The sequence below is a fragment of the Symphalangus syndactylus genome, chromosome 13 (genome assembly GCF_028878055.3).
Source record: "Symphalangus syndactylus isolate Jambi chromosome 13, NHGRI_mSymSyn1-v2.1_pri, whole genome shotgun sequence".
NCBI lineage: Eukaryota > Metazoa > Chordata > Mammalia > Primates > Hylobatidae > Symphalangus > Symphalangus syndactylus.
Window position 1 is genome coordinate 40971391 of NC_072435.2, and position 22077 is coordinate 40993467.

Below are 22077 nucleotides of genomic sequence, written 5' to 3' on the forward strand. Positions count from 1 at the left end.
GTGATCCTCCCACCCCAGCCTCCCGAGTAGCTGGGACCACAGGGTGCGTCATCATACCTGGCTTATTTTTGTATTTTTTTGTAGAGATGGGGTTTTGCCATGTGTCCCAGACTGGTCTCGAACATCTGGGCTCAAGTGATCCACCTGCCTCAGCCCCACAACATGCTGGGATTGCAGACATGAGCCACTGCGCCCGGCCAAGGCTTTGTTTTTCATCACATTTATGTAGCAACCATAAGCTCCAGAAATTGTGCAAGTCTGGAAAATCTAGAGGTGAAAAAACAGATAATTCCCACCTTCATGAGCTTCCAGTCTACTGGCCTTTCTATGGAATGAAGATCTTTTTACTGCTCTGTCTCTCTGTGATTAAAAGCTTTTGGGCTTCTCAAATGTATTCCTTAGCTAGGCCCTTGGTTTTGTAGACTGGAGAGCCTCAGTGTCCTCTGGGACCCAGTGAGGGAACTTGTATTTAGTTGCTCAGTGAAAGAGTTTGGCTGTGTCCATCAGAATTTAGGCACATGCATTTTGCCACTCCCATCTCTAGAGCCCCTAAAGACTTGAGAATATCGGCCCTGGTGTCAGGGCATAGCACAGTCCTCCCACAACATGTTTTTTTTTTTTCTCGTGAGCAGCTGATCAACCATGCAAACCCAGTGCATTGTCTTATTTGGAAGAAAGAGGAGAGCAGTGGACCACCGACAGGGGCATCCTCTCAGACACCTGTGCAGGTGAGCCCAGGCAGATCAGGTGAGCATCAGCTCTGGTCAGTAAGGGGAGTGTCCAGTTTGGAAACTGTCAGTCAGGGCAACCTATTCATACCCTTGACTGAGAAGCCTGTTTGGTTGAGCTCCCTTATTAAATGCCACCTTCTTTCCTTTTTCCCTTTCCTTTTTAATCTCTAAAACTTTACATTAATCTCCTAGAAAGATCTGTCCTACTTTCTCTTCATATTTAATATTTCCATGTGTATGTTTTATCCATTTCCTCCCCACTGTACATTCTTGCTAACATTTTTCCTCAACATTAGTCACAATCTTCATAGAATCCTTTTTTGGTAAATTACCTACTATTTCCTTCCCATGTTCCTCTGATTACATAACTTCTCACCTAGCCACACACCTTAAAATTTTCCTTAACTTTTAGATGCATTCCTTCTCATTGCAAATTTCTTCCTGTATTTAGGATCAGTATTTGGAAAAAAAAAGTTCACATGTGCCTTACTTACTTTTTAGGTCACCTTGATCCCACAGTTTCTTTCTCTGCGCTTAACTTTTTCTTCCCTAATTCATTTCAGAACCTCAATGTCAACCCCAAGAGGCAATTCCTAGCCAAGATACTTTTACAGAGATCCTGGCCATTGATGTGAAAGGGGTAAGGCTCACCAGCGATTATTCGTGGTTCTCTATAGTAGGATGAGTCTGGGGTTAACTGTAAGTTAGAAAAGCAGCCCAAGAGCCAAGAGAGCTTCGAGGCAAGAAGTGTTTACCCAGAAGGAAGCAGTTTCTTGGGGGAGAGTCCGTGAATGTCATGAATTGGTGGAAAACTAAATGTAGATCATGTTCGTACAAGTAAGCATTTTCACAGACACGACACAGATGCAAAGTGTTTAAGACTTAATTTAGCCTTACACAAATTGGAAAAATTCTGCATCTAAGAAGCCCCATGAAAATAATGGAAAGAGGCCGGGCGCGGTGTCTCACGCTTGTAATCCCAGCACTTTGGGAGGCCGAGGCGGGCAGATCACGAGGTCAGGAGATCAAGATCACAGTGAAACCCCATCTCTACTAAAAATACAAAAAATTAGCCGGGCGTGGTGGCAGGCGCCTGTAGTCCCAGCTACTCGGAGAGGCTGAGGCAGGAGAATGGCGTGAACCCGGGAGGCGGAGCTTGCAGTGAGCCAAGATTGCGCCACTGCACTCCAGCCTGGGCGACAGAGCGAGACTCCATCTCAAAAAAAAAAAAAAAAAAAAGAAAAGAATGGAAAGATAGCTCTCTGCAACGGAGCATCCACCCTATTCCACTTGAAAGAACTCTGGGTAGAAATGGTATGGACTCTGTAAACGGTAAAAGTATCAGATGTAGAACTGTCTTTTTCTTACATTCATTTCACGTAGGGGAGAATATCTGTGAATCTAATAAGGCCTTTGGTCTTCACATTTTCTTTCATCAACAGGAGCAACCTCAGCCTGGAGAAAAACTCTATAAATATAATGAACTTGAGAAACCTTTTAACAGCATTGAACCACTTTTCCAGTACCAGAGAATTCATGCTGGAGAGGCGTCCTATGAATGTCAAGAGATTAGAAATTCCTTCTTCCAGAGTGCCCAGCTAATCGTGCCTGAGAAAATCCGTAGTGGGGATAAAACCTATGCATGTAACAAATGTGAAAAATCCTTCAGATACAGCTCTGACCTTATCAGGCATGAGAAGACTCATACTGCAGAGAAGTGCTTTGACTGTCAAGAATGTGGGCAAGCCTTCAAATATTCCTCGAATCTCCGGCGACACATGAGAACACATACCGGAGAGAAGCCATTTGAATGTAGTCAGTGTGGGAAAACCTTCACGAGGAACTTTAACCTGATTTTGCACCAGAGAAACCACACAGGAGAGAAGCCCTATGAGTGTAAAGATTGTGGGAAAGCCTTCAATCAGCCATCATCCCTCAGGAGCCACGTGAGAACTCACACTGGAGAGAAGCCCTTTGAATGCAGCCAGTGTGGGAAAGCCTTCAGGGAACACTCTTCACTGAAGACACATCTGCGAACCCATACCAGAGAGAAACCATATGAATGCAACCAGTGTGGCAAGCCCTTCCGGACGAGCACTCATCTGAACGTGCACAAGAGGATACACACAGGGGAGAAACTGTATGAGTGCGGGACTTGTGGTCAGGTCCTGAGTCGTCTTTCAACCCTGAAGAGTCACATGCGAACTCACACTGGAGAGAAGCCCTATGCGTGCCAGGAATGTGGGCGAGCCTTCAGTGAGCCCTCCTCCCTCAGGAAACATGCAAGGACTCACAGTGGCAAGAAGCCTTATGCATGCCAGGAATGCGGGCGAGCCTTTGGTCAGTCTTCACATCTTATTGTACATGTGAGAACACACAGTGCCGGGAGACCCTATCAATGTAATCAGTGTGAGAAAGCCTTCAGGCACAGCTCCTCACTCACTGTACACAAAAGAACCCATGTGGGAAGAGAGAACATTAGGAATGGCAGCCTGCCTTTATCCATGTCTCATCAATACTGTGGGCCCCTTGCTAATTAACTTCCATTTTGTAAAAATATAAACACATGGGGCTATGACTTTCCCTCATAATACTCCTTTAGCTGCATCCTGTGTTTCAATGTATAATATTTTCATTTTTGTTTAATTGTAAGTATTGTCTTAACCTCCATTATCATTTATTCTTTGACCCATCTATTATTTGGAATTAGATTTTTCAAAACTAATATGTGGATGTATTTTCATAGAGGTATAATGACTTATAGTGAAATGCATACATCTGAAGTGTACAGTTGGATGAGTTTGACAGATGCATACATGCATGTAACCAACACCCCATTCCAGATACAGAATGTTTCTATCTTTCTGGAAGGTTCCTGCATGTTATATGGCTATTTCTTAGTTGCCTTTTTGTTGTTGGTTTCTAATTTAATTACATGGTGAGAAGAGTATGTGGCCTGTTTGTTACTGAGTCGTAGGTATTTGCTGAGATTTGCTGTTAGGTCTGGTGTGGCTTATTCTTCTAGCTGCCAACCAAAATTGCCCCTTCCTCCTCAGAAAAGAACCTGGGTTTTCTGTTCAGATTGGTAGTGTGCACCATTAAAAAGCTTCCATCTCCTGGCTGGGCATGGTGGCTCATGCCTGTAATCCCAGCACTTTGGGAGGCTGAGGCTGAGGGATCACCTGAGGTCAGGAGTTCAAGACCAGCCTGGCCAACATGGTGAAACCCCCTCTCTACTAAAAATACAAAAATTAGCCAGGTTTGATGGCACGCACCTGTAATCCCAGCTACTTGGGAGGCTGAGGCAAGAGAATTGTTTGAACCCAGGAGGCAGAGCTTGCAGTGAGCCGAGATTTCGCCACTGCACTCCAGCCTGGGCAACAGAGTGAGACTCTGTCTCAAAAATAATAATAATAAAAAAAAGCTTCCATCTCCCAGCCCTTCTTGCAAGCAAGGGCAGGCCATTTCCTCTGGTCCTGGCTAGTATGAATATAAGAAGTCACTGGATGTGACTCTGGGGAAGATGTTGTGTTCAGGGATGGTTTCATGTAGCCACATCTCTCCACTTCCTGCCTTTTGGACAAGCAGACATGATGTCTAGAGCTAGAGGAGCCCTCCTGTGACCATAAGGGTAAAAGCCACAGGCTAAGAAGAGTGTGGCCGGAAGTCATATCCATCTTGCTTCTGTAATCTAAAAAATATTTAGGATATATTTAATAGAATTGGCATATTTCTGTGATTGCAGCAGCCCTGGACTATTTATTTCTGGATGTCCCATACATGAAAAATACGCCCTTCTTACTGGTACAATATTTTTTTGTTTGTTTTTGTTTTTGGTGGGAGGTTTATTTCACCTGAATATAATTCCTAACTGATGCACTTAGCATATGTCAATTTTTATAAGTGCTTCATGGATGGTTGAAATCAATGTATTGTATTCTACAAATGTCTGCTAGATCAAACATATGTGTTTAAAAACCATCTACACATTTATAAATATTGATCTGTGATCTAGCATTTATTAAGAGAGGTATGTTAAAGTCTCCCACCATGATTATGTATTGCTGAAAAATCTTTGTCATTCTGTCAGTTTTTAAATTTATGTATATACATACATATATATATGTTTTGAAGCAATGAAATTAAATATAGATACTGGCATTTTTTACATTTCCAACAAATTGTTACTTTTATTCTTATAAAGTGATCATCCTTTTCCCTATTTCTGAACATTCAACCATTCATTATAATGACAGTAAATACTTAGAGTTTACTATTAATAGATAGTAGCCACTGCCTGAAGCTTTGCATCTTTTAATTTAGTCCTCACACTGACACTTTGAGGTATGTACTGTTATCATCCCCAATTCACAGATGAGGAAGCTGAGGCCCAGCAAGTTAAGGTGGGCTATCAAAGTCATCTGGGTGGCATGTGATGGGCCTGACTCTCTCTACAGTGGCAGACCCAGGGGACTAGTCTCCATTTTTACTTGTTCTTTTTTGTTCTTTTTTTGTTTTTTTTGTTTTTTTTGGTTTTAAAGTTCTCTTAGGTATAACTTACATAAACGTTAATAAATGTTAGGGTACACCTTGGTGAATTTTGTATATGTCTATACCCACCACGGGCTCCATCAAAATATTTTGTCATCCCAGAAATTTCCCTTGGGCCCTACCTAATCCTCAAAGATTACCACTATTCTGACTTGTATCACCATAGATTTGTTTTTCCTGTTCATGTAAATGGATCCATAAACAGCCCTCTTGTGTCTGTTTTCTTCACTTAATATAGTGTCATTGAGATTTATCTATGTTGTATTATCAGTAGTTTATGCTTTTTAATTGCTGTGTAATAGTCTATAATCTGAATATACCACAATTTAAAAATTCTATTCTGTTTACAAACATTTGAGTTCTGTCCTCCAGGTTCATCCATGTTATCACAAATGACAGAATTTCCTTCCTCATTAAGGCTGAATAGTATTCCATTGTGTAGCTATACCACATTTTCTTTATCCATTCATCCACTGATGGACAGTTAAGTTGATTCCATATCTTGGCTATTGTGAATAATCCTGCAGGTTTTATTGTTATAAATAAAGCTGCTGTGAATGTTCTTGTTACGTCATACTGTGGACATAGGTATTCATTTCTCTTGAGTATAAATGTAGGAATGGAATTACTGGATTTTGGAGGAGACCTATCTTTAGCTTTAGTAGATCTTGCCAGACAGTTTTTCAATGTGGTTGAAACCATTTATACCTCAATTTGTACATCAATGAATGAAAGTTTCAGTGCTTCACATCCTTGGCAATGTGTGGTACTGTCACTCAAATTAATTTGAGCTACATTAGTGGGTATGCAGCAGTTTCTTAGGTTTAATTTGCGTATTCTTGATAAGTAATGATGCAGTGGTAGATGGTTGCCACAGTGACTTCTATCCCTCTGCGTATATCTCTTCCATGTGACTTTGCAGCTCCTCCTGTCAAGAGGTGGAGTTTATTTCTCCAAACCTTGAAGATGAGCTTGGTCATGTGATTTTCTTTGGCCAATGGAACGTTGACAAACATGACAGAAGCAGAGGCTGGAAGAACACACATTGGGCTTTTCCTTCTTAGTTGTGACCATTTGTATGTCATCTGTGGAAAAATGTCCAGGTCCTTTGCCCATTTTTAAATTAGGTTTTTGTTGTTGTTGAGTTGTAGAAGTTCTTTACATATTCTGAATATTAACCCCTTATCAGATATAGATTTGCAAATATTTTCTCCCATTCTAGGGGTTACCTTTTTACTTTATTAATTGTATCCTGGTGTAGTCCAACTTATAGATATTTTTTGTTTTCTTTGGAAGTCATATCCAAAAAATCATTGCAAATCTAATGTCGTGAGGCTTACCCCCTATGTTTTCTTCTAAGAGCCTTATTGTTTCAGCTCTTGCATTTAGGTCTTTGATATATTATGAGTTAATTTTTGTTTGTTTGTTTGTTTTTGTTTTTTTGAGATGGAGTCTTGCTGTGTTGCCCAGGCTGGAGTGCTATGGTGCAATCTTGGCTTACCACAACCTCCACCTCCCTGGTTCAAGTGATTCTTCTGCCTCAGCCTCCTGAGTAGCTGGGACTACAGGCGTGTGCCACCATGCCTGGCTAATTTTTTGTATTTTTAGTAGAGATGCGGTTTCACCATGTTAGCCAGGATGGTCTTGATCGCCTGACCTTGTGATCTGCCTGCCTCAGCCTCCCAAAGTGCTGGGATTACAGGTGTGAGCCACCACGCCCAGCCGAGTTAATTTTTATATATGGTGTAAGAAAAGAGTCCAACTTTATTCTTTTGCATGTGCATATCCAGTTTTCCTAGCACCATTTGTTGAAGACTGTCCTTTCCCCATTGAATAGTCTTGGCGCCCTTGTCAAAATTCATTTGACTATATATATGAGGTTTTATTTCTGGGCTCCCTACTCTATTCCATTGGTCTATATGTCTGTCTTTATGCCATTACCGTACTGTGTTGATTACTGTAGTTTTACAATAAATTGAAATAAGCAAGTGTGGTGTGAGACCTCCAACTCTGTTCTTTTTCAAGATGGTTTTGACTTCTTGGTTTGGTATTCTTGAGATTTTGTATGAGTTTTAGGATGGATATTTTTCTGTTTCTGCAAAAATATTAAGTCATTCAGCCCATGAACATAGTATGTCTATTTGTTTGTGTCTCTTTTAAGTTCTTTCAAGCAATGCTCTTTAGCTTTCAGTGTACAGGTTCCTCATCTCATTGGTTAAGTTAATTCCGAAGTATTTTATTGTTTTTGATGCTATTGTAAATGGATTTGTTTTCTCAATTTCCTTTTTGGGTTGTTCATTGTTAGTGCATAGAAATGCAACTGATTTTTTTTTGTGTTGATCGTCACACTTCTTTTGAAACCCATATTATGAAGTGTCACTACTCTCCTTGGTCCAAGTTAAAATGCTTTCCTGGATCCAAATGGCATTTCTTTTGTGGGGAGTTATCAACAGTGAAGATCTAGGTTGATCAAAAGTCAGTCTGAGAAATCACCAACAGGAGAGGGCAAAGATATCCATGGGATGGAGATGAAATAGCCTCTGTTATTATGGGTGTATTATGGGCCTCTTTTCTCATCCAATCCAGGATGCTGACATTCAAGGTGACAGATCAGCTGTTCATCTTGGGCTGCACCTGGTATTTGGGCATTGTGCAGGTGGGCCCAGTTGCTATGCTGTTGCCTATCTCTTCACCATCATCAACACCCTGCAGGGTGTCTTCATCTTCTGGTGTACTGCCTTTTCAGTCAACAGGTGCCACTGTCTAGGTCCCACCCAAGACTCTTCTCATCCTTGCCTCTCTTAATGAGCTGACCCAGAAGATGCTTTGCCTCTAGCAGGTCTGAGGACAAAACAAGAAATGGTTCAAAAAGATCAGAATGAGAAGAGCTGGGTCTGAGAAACACACACTCTCTAGAAGGGGTATGTCTGATGCCTTCAAACCTAGCACAGTAAGATCATACATTGCTCTTCCCCAGATAACTTCTCTTATTGATACACTTGGGGAGCACATTCTTATAACACTGGCAACCTGGTCCACAGTGGGTGATGTTCTAGGATGGCTCACACAAGGATGGCTCACACTTGGTTGATTTATTGGATGACATTTTCTCCATTAAAAAGTTGTTTAAGCCAGACGCAGTGGCTCACACCTGTAATCCCAGCACTTTGGGAGGCTGAGGCATGTGGATCACCTGAGGTCAGGGGTTCGAGACCAGCCTGGCCAACATGGTGAAACCCCATCTCTACTAAAAATACAAAAATTAGTTGGGCATGGTGGCAGGAGCCTGTAATCAATCCCAACTACTCTGGAGGCTGAGGCAGGAGAATTGCTTGAACCCAGGAGGTGGAGGTTGCAGTGAGCCAAGATCATGCCATTGCACTCCAACCTGGGCAACAAGAGTGAAACTTTGCCTCCAAAAAAAAAAAAAAGTTAGTTTAAAAAGTTAGCTATTCCTCATTAGGTGACTGTGCTGCTTGATTCTTACACATGTGCATTAATTCTTTCTGTGAAAATATTAAGCACCTATTTGATGCTGTATTTAATGCTATGTTCTTCATAAATGTAGGCAAATACCAAGCACTTTTAGGGAGAGATGTACTGTGTCAGTCTGTTTTTGCATTACTAAACAGGAATACCTGAGACTGGGTAATTTATAAAGAAAAGAGGTTTAACGGGCTCACGGTTCTGCAGGCTGTATGAGCATGGCACCAGCCTCTGCTCAGCTTCTGGCAAGGGCCTCAGGAAGCTCACAATCATGGCAGATGATCCAACACCTCCCACCAGGCCCCACCTCCAGCACTGGGGATTACATTTCAGTGCGAGATTTGGAGGGGACAAACATCCAAACTATATCATGTACCTATTAGTTAAATATAACCAAATATCTGAGGCAGTGATTTACAAACTTAAGAGTCCCAGTATCTTAATCATTTCCTTTAATCCCATTTAATGTTAAGTCTCACCCTGTACCTTCTTCCCCACAATGGTGGAAAATCAATGGCTTATGTATACATGCATGCAGGCACACATTTATAAAGTAAACTGAGCTATCTTACCTTGGAATTCAGAGTTTATAAAAATTTCCAATATTTAAAAATATTTTTGGCTGGGTGTGGTGGCTCATGCCTGTAATCGTAATCTCAGAACTTTCGGAGGCTGAGACAGGTGGGTCTCAAGGTCAGGAGATCGAGACCATCCTGGCTAACATGGTGAAACCCCATCTCTACTAAAATTAGCCAGGCATGGCGGCAGGTGCCTGTAGTCCCAGCTACTCGGGAGGCTGAGGCAGGAGAATGGCATGAATCCGGGAGGCAGAGCTTGCAGTGAGCCAAGATTGGGCCACTGCACTCCAGCCTGGGTGACAGAGTGAGTCTCCATCTCAAAAAAAAAAAAAAATTTTTTTCGGAATACTCAAGTTGCAAAATTTGAGATGAGACTCAGTAAAGGCATGAGATAATTCTTTGAATATTTTTGCTATCTACAGGCTGAAGACAGAAAACTCACTGCTTAGTGTCTCTTCTTATACTAGGGTGTAATGACCGTCTGTTTCTCTGAGGTCTGGCTGAAGTTGTGGGGGTGGTCTCATCCTCTCATCCCTGAGGTCTCTTCTGTAGCTTCATATCAGTTTTTAAATGGTCATGTTATCTTGCTAGGATATGTAAAAACTTTGTCTTATGTTTAGCTTTGAATAATTTCTTGAAGCACATCACTTATAAATGTATTCAATAGAAAGATGAGCAGGTGAAGCCACTCATCTCAAACAACAGTTACTGCATCAAACTTTCTCTAGACCTGGGAATGAGTGACCTATGATGACAATGGAAAGGATGAAGAAAATGACAAAAACTTCCATGTGAATCCCTTTACACCTTAGGTCATGTTGAATATAAAAATGCTCTAGGAATAAATGCTGGGTGCCGCAAAGTGAAACCAGCACTGAGGCAAAAGTTCTCTCAGCAAGGCAATTTACTTCTGCAGAAGGGTGCCACTCACGTCAATCAAGATCACAAGAGCACAGAGAACAAAGGAGGCCAGGGGGATTTTATATCCTTAATGCAATCCCTGCCTCCGTGTCCCTCCCCCAAGGGCTAGGGTCAGACTGCACAATGTAAGTTGACCTGATTGGCTACTTGTGAATATTTCTCCCAAATAAGGGAGGGGAAGGGGACATGAGTTACAATGGTGGGACGTGCAGTTTCGAAGAGTGTATGTATGGTTTCGAGGGGTGGAGTGGGTGCAGAGTGCGTAACCAAGGGAACAGATGTGAGTTATTGATTAGCGCTGATGGGAAGGCTGTTTACAGTAACTTGGGGCAGGGAGGCATAGAGACAAGGAAGTTAACAGACTGAAACTTTGAAGAGAAACTGAGATTCATTGCATCCTACAGTCAGGGTTTCTCAACATTGATCTTATTGGCCAGATAATTCTTTGCTGTAGGAACGGCCCTATGCACTGAAGACTCTTTAGCAGCATCCTGGGACTCTATCAACTAAATGCCAGTAGCTTGGGTTGGGGAGATGTTGGTCAAATGATAAACTTTTTTTTTTTTTTTTTGAGACAGGGTCTAATTGTCACTCAGGCTGGAGTGCAGTGGTGTGGTCACAGCTCACTGCAGCCTCAAACTACTGGGCTCAAGTGATCCTTCCTCCTCAGCCTCCAGAGTAGCTGGGACCACCGGCATGCACCTCCATGCCTGGCTAATATTTTTTGTAGAGTTAGTGTTTCTCCGTTTTGCCCAGGCTGGTCTTGAACTCCTGGGCTGAAGCGATCTGCCCACCCCAGCCTCCCAAAGTGCTGGGATGATGGCATAAGCCACTGCTCCCGGCAGGATACAAATTTCAGTTAGACAGGAGGAAGAAGTTCAGGAGATCAATTGTAGAGCATGGTGACGATAGTTAATAATAAATTATCTTCTTAAAAAATGCTAAGAGAGTGGATGTAAAGTGTTCTCACCACAAAATAATAACTATATGAGATGAGGCATATATTAATTTGCTGGATCTAGTTTTTCCCCAATGTATACATCCATTAAACATCATGTTGCTCTTGATAAATACATCCAATTTTATCTGTCCAAAGAAAAATGCCAGTGGGATCCCCTCTAGTTGTGTACTGGGAAGGGCAGAAATCCTCAGTTCTTTGTTGTCTTGAGAGAAAGATTTTGGCCAAAATGACTACTTTAGCCAAAAAGAGAATTTATTGAAGGAAAATAGAGAGCAGAGAGTTATTTTTATTTTTTATTTTTTGAGATGGAGTCTCGCTCTGTCACCCAGGCTGGAGTACAATGGCGCAATCTTCTGCCTCCCAGGTTCAAGTGATTCTTCTGCCTCAGCCTCCTGAGTAGCTGGGATTACAGGTGCCTGCGACTACACCTGGTTAATTTTTGTATTTTTAGTAGAGATGGGGTTTCACCATGTTGGTCAGGCTGGTCTTGAACTCCTGACCTCAGGTGATCTGCCCGCGTTGGCCTCCAAAAGTGCTGGGATTACAGGCGTGAGCCACCTCCCTCGGCCAGCAGAGAGTTATTTAAAGGGACATTACACCCTGCAAAGATGAGGCAGAGCGGGCCGCTGAAGGGAATGAGCCAGCAGTAGCCCGAGTTCTGCCTTAGGTTTTTTACAATCTTGGGCTCTTCCTTGAAGTCCCCTCCTTTGTCTTAAGTCTCTGCCTTTTTCTTTGCTTAGTTTTCCCACTCCTGCTTTAAGTCTCCGCCTTGTTCTGCCTCATTCCCACCCAGGTTTATGGGGCCTTTCCTTACCATTAGTTGGTGCACACGTGTGGCCTGGTGCTAGATAGGAATCCTACCTCATGGCTGCATTGCCATTACTGTCACCCCAGGAAGGTCATATAGCAGTTACATCTGTCATATAGCGGTTAAAAGAATTTCTCCTTTGTCCTCCTTATCAACATGTAGCTAGATTCTGACAGGTTAACTGCAGAGAGTGATTACTGGGCATCTTAAAGGGAAATCCTTTCTGCTTAGGTATTTCTGCTCCTCTTTGTTTATATCTAGCATGCAAGTTTGGGTGGGTGTGAGACTTTCCACATCTCCCTTTCCTCAGGAGCTCCCCCTCCTGCTCATGTCTAGCTGTCTGCCTACTCTAACCGCCCTAACAACAACAACAACACAACAACAACAACAACAACACAACAACAACACAACAAAATCCCCAGACATTGCCAAAAGTCCCATGGGGGTTAAATTGCTCCTAGTTGAGAACCATTGTCTTAAACACCTAAAAAAACTATCAGTAATTTTCTTAGTAACTCTGTTTGTTTGTTTATTTATTTATTTTTTCGAGATGGTGTCTCACTCTGTCGCCCAGGCTGGAGTGCAATGGCGCGATCTCGGCTCACCACAACCTCCGCCTGCCAGGTTCAAGCAACTCTCCTGCCTCAGCCTCCCGAGTAGCTGGGATTACAGACATGTGCCACCACGCCTGGGTAATTTTTTTTTTTTTTCGTATTTTTAGTAGAGAAGGGGTTTCTCCATGTTGGTCAGGCTGGTCTCAAACTCCCGACCCCAGGTGATCCACCCGCCTAGGTCTCCCAAAGTGTTGGCATTACAGGTGTGCGCCACTGCGCCCTGCCCAGTAACTCTGTTTTATGGTTATTTACAATTCTGTAAAGCAGTGTTTCACAAACCTTGATGCAGAGGAAACAGGATGTACATTTTGCAACAGAGAGATAAGCTCTGTGACACACTTAAGTGTCCTTATCTTCTTTAGCTTGGGAGTTAAATAAACGTAGGTGAAAGTTCTGAGAAAAACCAATCCAGTGAAACCTGTTATCTGAATTGAGACTTATAACTTGATTTTATTTTTTCTTTATTTTTAATTTTTGTGGGTGCAGAGTAGGTGTATATATTTATGGGGTACATGAGATGTTTTGATACAGGCACGCAATGTGAATTAAGTATATAATAGGGAATGGAGTATCCATCCCCTCAAGCATTTATCCTTTGAGTTACAAACAATCCAATTACACCCTTTATATTATGTTTAAATGTACAATTAATTTATTGACAATAGTCACCTTATTGTGTGATCAAATAGTAGGTCTTATTCATTTTTTCTATTTCTTGTACCTGTTAACCATCCCCACCTCCCCGCAGCCCCTCACTACCCTTCCCAGCCTCTAGTATCCATCCTTCTACTTTCTATGTCCATGAGGTCATTTGTCTTGATTCTTAGATCTTATAAATAAGTGAGAACATGTGATGTTTTGTCTTTCTGTGCATGGCTTAGTTCACTTAGCATAATGACCCCCAGTTTCATGCATGTTGTTGCAAATGACAGGCAAATCCAGCTAGCAAGATGATTTCAATAACAAGAGCTTTTAAGGGAGAAATGGAAAGCTGGATAAGGGAGAAATGTGGCCCAGGAGGGCTTTGAATGTGACCCAACACAAATTTGCAGACTTTCTTAAAACATTAAGAGATTTTTTTTTTTTTAGCTTATCAACTATGGTTAGCGTTAGTGTATTTTATGTGTTGCCGAGACAATTACTATTCCTCTAATGTGGCCCAGGCAAGCCAAAAAACTGGGCACCCTGCAGTCTATACCCATTAAACAACAACTTCTATTTCCTTCTAGCTCCAGCCTTTGGTAACCACCACTCTTCTTTCTGTTTCTATGAAGTTGATTACTTTAGATACCTCACAGAAGTGAAATTACACAGTATTTGTCTTTTTGTGACAAGTTTATTTCTGTTAGCATAATTTCTTCAAGGTTTTCCCTGTTATAGTATGTGACAAAACTTCCTTTCTTCTAAGGCTGAGTAATATTCCATTGTATGGATGGACCACATTTAATTTATTCATTCATCCATCAATGCACATTTGGGTTCTTTCTAACTCTGGGCCCTTCCAGATATTCAGCCCCATGAGGCCTTCCCCTGTCTTCCCCCAACACTCCACACTTATTCTCCATTGATATTAAAGTTACTGCCATTCCTCCTTACATCCTCATTCCTTCTTGTTTTTCCCCAACCCTCATACTCCATTGCCCTCTTTCACAACAACACATTCCAGTTTCTCACAGTTCTCCCCATCCCCCACTTTGTACTCATGGTTCAAGCTACCTGAGCACCTTCTTTCCATACCAGATGACTAAGTCTATAATCTCCAGTGTACTTTGAGTACTCACAGTCCAGCCTGCTCTCCACATTTCCCTCAGGCCCCCATACCTGCCCAATTCTCACTCCCTCCCCTCTTGTTCCTGCTTCACCTCATACCTATTCATATTCAGCCCACCATCCTAAATCCCTACAAGCTCTCTAAGTCCACCTTCCATTGCTGCACCAGCCTCCCTGTATCCTCTGTCTTCCTAGTCTCTCCCATTCGTGCCCTATTCAACTTGGTCTCCTCATTTTATAACTCCATGTTATACCTGATGCAGTCGCTCCCCAATTCCATGTTGCTCCAACTTTCTCCCCAGGCTCTCTACAGCACCCAGTGGCTCCTCTCAATGTCAGTCTCTTCCAATGCCAACCAACACCTCTCAGGCCTCCTCACGATATCCCCAATCATCTCATCTTCATTTTCTTTTTTCTTTTCTTTTTTTGTTTTTTTGAGACGGAGTTTCACTGTTGTCACCCAGGCTGGAGTGCAATGATGCGATCTTGGCTCACTGCAACCTCTGCCTCCCAGATTCAAGCGATTCTCCTGCCTCAGCCTCCCAAGTAGCTAGGATTACAGGCGCATGCCACCATGGCCAGCTAATTTTTGTATTTTTAGTAGAGACGGGGTTTCACCATGTTGGCCAGACTGTTCTTGAACTCCTGACCTCAGGTGATCTGCTGGCCTCAGTCTCCCAAAGTGCTGGGATTACGGGTGTGAGCCACTGCGCCCGGCCACTGTCTTCATTTTCAGAATGTTCCACTTAGTTCTTCCCAGCCCCTTCCCTCTTATCCTACCATCGGTCTGTCTTCCTTCTTTCCTTCCTTCCTCTTTGTCTTCCATCTTCCTTTTTTCTTTCTTCCCTTCCTCCTTTTCTCCCTTCCTTCCTCCCTTCCTCTCTTTCTTTCACTTTTTTCTTTTTCTTTCTTTGCTTTTCCTTTCTCTATCTCCTTTCTTTTTCTTTGTCTTTCTCTCTCTTTCTGTATTTCTTGCACTGTAAATTTAAGAGTTTATTATTAAAAAAAAGTTAAAGCTAGCAAAGCAGTTTGTAATAACCCAAACTGGGAACAACCCAAATATCTATCAACAGTGATTTTTTTTATTTCAACTTTTATTTTAGATTCTGAGGGTATACGTTTAGTTTTGTTAAAAGAGTATATTGCATGATGCTAAGGTTTGGGGTACAAATGAATCCAGTTAGTGAGCATAGTACCTGATAGGTAGTTTTTCAACCCTTGCCCTCCTCCCTCCCTCCTCCATCTAGTAGCCCCCATTGTCTAATGTTCCCATCTTTATATTCACGTGTACCCAATATTTAGCTCTCTCTTATAGGTGAGAACATGTGGTATTTGGTTTTCTATTTCTGAGTTAATTCACTTACGATGATGGTTCCAGCTGCATCCATGTTGCTGCAAAACACACCACCCTCAGTCTTTCAAACTCCCATCCCAGAATGCCTTAAATAGCAGATATTTAGGACATTCATAGGCTGTCCCTTACATGCTGCCCTGGTCTCAAGCACTGCCCCTCCCGACCCCTCCCCCACCCACCATTGGCCCCTTTATTCATTCAATTTCTCTTCTCTTTCCCTCATTCTTCCTCCTTGTAATTCCCTTTTCAGCCACCCAACTAATTTGGAAGAATTTCTACATCCAGTACTCTCTTACATGTTCAGATTGCTAGAATCCAACCTCTGGATATCAAAGGATCACTACTGGGGCTTGAAGACTCCAAATCTGCAGATTCTGAAGCTTGCGGGGCAGTGGCCCTGGACTTTCAAACTTCCAGTCCTGTGACATCCGGGCTCCTTAACTTCCAGCTTCCGGGATCTTAGTCACATACTTCTGGCTTCCGGATTGTAGGTTCCCCGCAAGGAGACTAAGGCCTGGGTGGGTCTTTGTTTCCCCAGCCGTGCAATGACTGTTAGATGCAGAAAGGGGGAAAACAGCCAGGGAAACTGCTCACAGTGGACCCCTCACGGTGGAGAGCTGGAGGGAGAGGGTTCTTCGAACGTGTACCCTAGCTCCTTTGTCTGCTGTCTTTGGTGGCCGTGGTCTTGTACTTAAAATCCAGCTGAGAAGCCAAACTCTACCTTAAAGCTGTATTTCATGTTTCTAATTGGATGATATAATTCTGGAGAAATGAGATGGGAAACTCCGCTGCCTACTTGCCCCTTAACTCTTGTTTGTCTTTGGGTTTCTTACTAAATACCAGAGCTTAATCTTTATTTTCTTACTTAATATTCAAACACAACTTATGAGCAAATTAACATTATTTCCATCATAAATAAAGAGAATGGACTTAATAAATTTTAAAAGGTGAAGCTATGGAGGCAAATGGATGCTGCCATCAGCTGACCCTAGAGTTTCCTCTGACCTACCTTCCCCAGCCTTGTCTGTGTTTCACTTCTGCCACGTCCTTAGAGGGGCTGTGTGTCCCCTAGACCACAGAGTCCATTGCACTGCACCTTTCCTTTCTCCTCGTTTTCCATCTTACAAATAATCAATATTCCTGGATATGGGATCATGTCTGTCTTGTATGTTTTAGTTTTTCTCAATTTAGCATTATGCCTTGCACAAGAGTATAGGAATACCTCATTTCATTGCCCTTCACAGATAGTACATTTTTTACAAATTGAAAGTTTATGGCAGCCCTGTGTTGAGCAAGTCTGTTGGTGCCATTTTCCCAATAGCATGTACTCACTTTGTGTCCCTGCTTGAGCAATTTTAGAAATAAACTATTTTTAAATTAAAGTATGAACATTAAAAAAAGACATAATGCTATTGCACACATTACAGTATAGGGTAAGCATACTTTTATGTACACTGGGAAACCAAAAAATGTGTGCGACTTGCTTTATTGCAATATTCACATTATTGTGGCGATCTGGAGTGGAAGCTGCACTATCTCTGAGGTGTGCCTGTATGTGCTCATCACATATGTGATGAATGGATGAGTAAATTAGTGTAGAGTGAAGTGCTTCCGTGAATCTGAACATCATGGTCTGGAAACTATGGGGAGTGGGTCAAATCTGGCCCACCGTCTGTTTCTGTACAGCTAAGAATAGTTTTTACATTTTTCAAATGGGTAAAAACAAATAAAAAGAAGAATGATATTTTGTGTCACATGACTGATACATGAAGTTCAAGTTCAGTGTCCGTAAAGTTTTATCAAAACATAGCCATGATCATTCATTTATGATTGTCTATAGCTGTTTTCATATCACAATGGAAGTTCAAGTTCAGCGTCCATAAAGTTTTATTAAAACATAGCCATGATCATTCATTTATGATTGTCTATAGCTGTTTTCATACCACGGTGGTAGAACTAAGTTGCTGTAAACACCTGGCCCACAAAGCCTAACATACACACTATCAGGCTCTAAGAAAACATTTGGTGACCCCTGCCCTAGGTAGACTCTGTGGGGATACTGGCTCTGCACTCATAGGGACCCACATGTTCCAAGCCTCCAGCTGTGTGTTCTGCTTCCTCAAGCAGCAGCTGACTCTGATATTCTCCATCTCACCTCAGCAGTCTCTATCATGCAAAGGGCATGCAGAATCCCATGCACCCATCATGTATGTAATAAAAGGCAGATGTTATGTGGTCTCTTGAACCAGCCTTAGGCATGGAGGTTGAGGATCAGGAGTGACTTGAGGGTACTGACTGGCAGAGCAGGAGCCCCGTTATTTTGGACAAACACTGCCACTTTAAGTTTCAGCTTCATTTTTAGCCTTCTGGATTTAAGGAAATTACTTTTTTAAAAACTATAAGTGGCCAAAAAAAAAAAAAAAAATGCAGACAGTAAAACGCAGATAAAACAGCTCGGGCACAGAGGAAGGTGGAGGAAAAGTCTCTTGGGTAACTGCCAAACTTCACCCTCATACAATGGGCCCCAGTAAAACACTGGGCCTTAATAAGCCCATCCCTTTCCCTCCAGGTGCACTAAAGTAGGGACGCTAAAAGCAGACTTGGGGGGTATGCCTACAGCTGCAGAAAAATGTATAAAAGCAAACACCACTCTCCCTCCCATATAAGCACAACAACAAAAAAAAAAAAACACAGAAGCAATCCAAGCCTCTAATAAATGCTCCCACCCTAAATCCTTAAACACTCTTAGTCTGTAAACAAGTGTGGCTCTAACCTAACTTGGCCAGCAGCCCCTCTCAGGTGTGTTTTCTCTAAAATAAACCTCTCTTAACCATCAAGCCACCTTTCGTGTTTCTTTCCTCTTTCTTTAATTCTTACACTGACCCAGTGGTGGAGGCTTGGCAAGGATGCTTGTTACCAAGTGGGTCACTTCTGCACTATCTATAGAGAAGGAGAAATGGCCAAAAGTAGAGGTACCAGGTTGCCAACAACGGTTACTTGGGGGATAGCATTCAAAGTTCTCCAAAGCCCCTAAATCAATACTCATTGAGCTTATACAGACAGGCACAGAGCAGTGAAAAAATGTGAATTGCACTGCGAAATGTTCCCAGCTGAGTCGACAAAGCAATGCTCTGTACTGTTTTGGTTCTTATAAAAAGGTGCCCAGAGGATGGAGATGGTAGGTAGTGTAGGGCAGTGCCAGAAGCTCCAGCTCTGGGACCAGGTGGATGGAGTTTGAATCCTAACCCTGGCTCCTGTTAGTGGGATGGCCTCAGGCAAGTCACTTAGCACTCAGGATCTCAATTTCTTTTTTGTAAAACAAATAGAGGTTAGGCGCAGGGGCTCATGCCTGTAATCTCCACACTTAGGGAGGCTGAGGCCTGCGGATCCCCTCAGCTCAGGAGATTGAGACCTGAGCCTGGGCAGCATAGTGAGACACACATCTCTACAAAAAATACAAAAATTAGCCAGGTGTGGTGGTACACACCTGTGGTTTCAGCTACTTGAGGGGGGACTGAGGCAGGAGGATTGCTTAGGCCTTGGGAGGTCGAGGCTGCAGTGAGCAGTGTTTGTGCCATTGTACTCCAGCATGGGTGACAAAGCAAGACCCTGCCTCAAAAAACATTAGAATCTACCAGGTTGAGTTGCTTTTGGAACTTAACATTATAATCTATGTGAGATTTCATATATATATATATATATACACACACACACACACACACACACACACATATTGCCCCTAGGAGCAATGGTTAAGTATTTGCTAATTCAGTGTTCACAGTGACTTTATAGTGTATAAGTACTGCAAATAAAGACAATCAACTGCACTTTCAAATTGTTGTGGTAAGTGGCTATGTTAATATCCTAACACTATACAGGGATGCCCACTTCCTACAACCAAACCAGCCCTGAATATTGTCCAACTGTTCAGTTTTTGATAATTTGATAGAATTTTGTTCTTGTATTGTTATTATACTTTCCCTGATTACTAGTAAGGATAAACATCCTATGTAATTATTGGCCATTTGTCTTTCCTTTCTTATAATTTATTTATCGTTATCATTTTTTAAAGAGATGGGGTCTTGCTCTGTCACCCAGGCTGGAGTGCAGTGGTGTGATCGTAGCTCACTGCAGCCTTAAACTCCTGCACTCAAGTGATCCTCCTGCCTCAGCCTCCTGAGTAGCTGGGACTATAGGTGCATGCCACTGCAGCCCATTCTTTTTTTTTTTTTGGTAGAGACAAGGTCTTGCTATGTTGCCCAGGCTGGTCTCAAACTTCTGGCCTCAAACGATCTGGCCACCTTAGCCTCTCAGAGTGCTGAGATTACAGGCACAAGCCATTGTGCTTAGCCTGCAGAGTTTGTTTACTCATACATTGTATAATTTTTTTCTAGTTTCTTGTTTACTTTTTTAAATTAATGGTTTGAAACAGTTCTTTCTAAGTTAATTTTATGCTCTTTTTTTTTGAGACAGAGTCTGTCACCCAGGCTGGAGAGCAGTGATGACATCTCAGCTCACTGTAGCCCCCATCTCCCAGGTTCAAGTGATTCTCCTGCCTCAGCATCCCAAATAGCTGAGACTACAAGTACATACCACTGCACCCTGCTAATTTTTTGTATTTTTTCGGTACAGACAGGATTTCACCATGTTGCTCAGGTTGGTCTCGAACTACTGGACTCAAGTGATCTGCCTGCCTTGGCCTCCCAAAGTGCTGGGATTACAGGCATGAGCCACCGCACCCGGCCTATTTTATGCTCTTAACATTAATCCTTTGTAATGTAAATATTTTAATTACTTGACATCAAACTTTGTTTATGATGTTGTTATTTAGAAGCTTTAAGATTTGTTGAGTAAAACATTTCAGGTTTTTATTTTATTGCTTTTGCTTTTTGGTTCTTGATTAAGAAGGGTTTCTGTAGCTGGAGGTTATAGTTCCTGGAATTACATATATTTCTATTTATTATGTTAATAACTTTACTATTTATTTTTAGACTTTCAGTTCATCAAACTATATCTGTGCAACTTCAAAACTTTTTTTAAATGTTAATTTTTTGGGGACAGGGTCTTGCTCTGTCACCCAGGCTCGAGTGTGGTGGTGTGATCATAGCTCTCTATAACCTTGAACTCCTGGGTTCAAGTGACCCTCCCACCTCATCCTCCCATAGCTGGGACCACATCTGGCTGTGCCCGTGTGTGCCACTGAAGTGGCGTCATTGTCTGGGGTAATACCCAAGGTTCGTTGTCTCATGCCAAGAAAATTAAGCGTATGGACACACACAAGGAGTGAGTTTAGGAGCGGAGGTTTTTTTTTTTCCTTTTTTAGGCAGAGTCTTGCCCTGTCACCCAGTCTGGAGTGCAGTGGCATGATCTCGGCTCACTGCAACCTCTGCCTCCTGGGTTCAAGTAATTCTCCTGCCTCAGCCTCCTGAGTAGCTGGGATTACAGGTGTGTGCCACCACGCCTGGCTAACTTTTGTATTTTTACTAGAGACAAGGTTTCACCATGTTGACCAGGCTGGTCTTGAACTCCTGACCTCAGGTGATCTGACCACCTCAGCCTCCCAAAGTGCTGGGATTACAGGCGTGAGACACTGTGCCTGGCCAGGAGCAGAGGTTAAATAGGCAAAAGAAAGAGAAAGGAGAACAGTTGTCTCTTGTGTGGGAGAGGGGCGTCGGAATGGGAAATCTGACCCTCGTCATAGTGCACCAGATTTAATAGACAGGCTTGAGAAGGCGGTGTCTGATTTACCTAGGGCCTACCCCTATGTAAGCTGGCCACCCCACCCTAATCTTATTATGCAAATTAGCTTTCCACTTGGCTGACACTATGTTGTCTGCTTTTTACTGTACACATGGCTGGCAAAGGGGAGGGAACTTGGAGCCGCCATTTTGGACATGCCTAGTCTAGGTAGCTTTTTCCTGTTGGCACAGCTGCCAGCATTCACCCAAGCAAGCTTGCAGCTTGCTTGTCTATGTCTGCAGCTCGATTTTACAGGCTGCTGTTTGTTAGAAAAGGAAATGATTTTGGGGGCTGCTTTTCATTAAACGGAAAACCTTACTAGGACTTCTTACCCTTGCTATTTGCCTAAATGATTTCTTCTTAACTCCTATATCACCACCATGCTTGGCTAATTTTTAATTTTTTTTTTGGTAGAGATGGGTCTCACTCTGCTGCCCATGCTGGTCTCAAACTCCTGGGCTCGAGCCATCCTCCTGCCTCACCCTCCCAAAGTGCTAGGTTACAGGGCATGAACTGTGTCATACCCATCTTCGAGGTTTTATGGTCATGTAGAATTTCTGTTCA

The 22077-nt window shown here is 42.5% G+C and overlaps 2 protein-coding genes across 9 annotated transcripts in view; one reads left to right on the forward strand and one right to left on the reverse strand.

Annotated features, from left to right (window-relative positions):
- Positions 1-7271, forward strand: part of ZNF333 (zinc finger protein 333) — a 32353-nt gene extending 25082 nt beyond the window's left edge. For 7 of the 8 annotated variants that reach the window (XM_055235522.2, XM_055235525.2, XM_055235521.2 and 4 more), the window contains 3 exons: positions 633-728; positions 1295-1371; positions 2174-7271. In XM_055235522.2, the coding sequence (XP_055091497.1) occupies positions 633-728; positions 1295-1371; positions 2174-3271 (1271 nt within the window). In that variant the 3' untranslated portion in view covers positions 3272-7271. Of the gene's footprint in view, positions 1-632; positions 729-1294; positions 1372-2114 lie in introns of all 8 variants that reach the window. The other variant, XM_055235526.2, reaches the window with a different exon arrangement.
- Positions 7272-8099: 828 nt separating this feature from the next.
- ADGRE2 (adhesion G protein-coupled receptor E2) overlaps positions 8100-22077 on the reverse strand; it is a 48861-nt gene continuing 34883 nt past the window's right edge. The window contains exon 20 of the mRNA XM_055235518.2: positions 8100-8123. Coding sequence (XP_055091493.1) covers positions 8115-8123 — 9 coding nt within the window. The 3' untranslated portion in view covers positions 8100-8114. The remainder of the gene's footprint in view (positions 8124-22077) is intronic.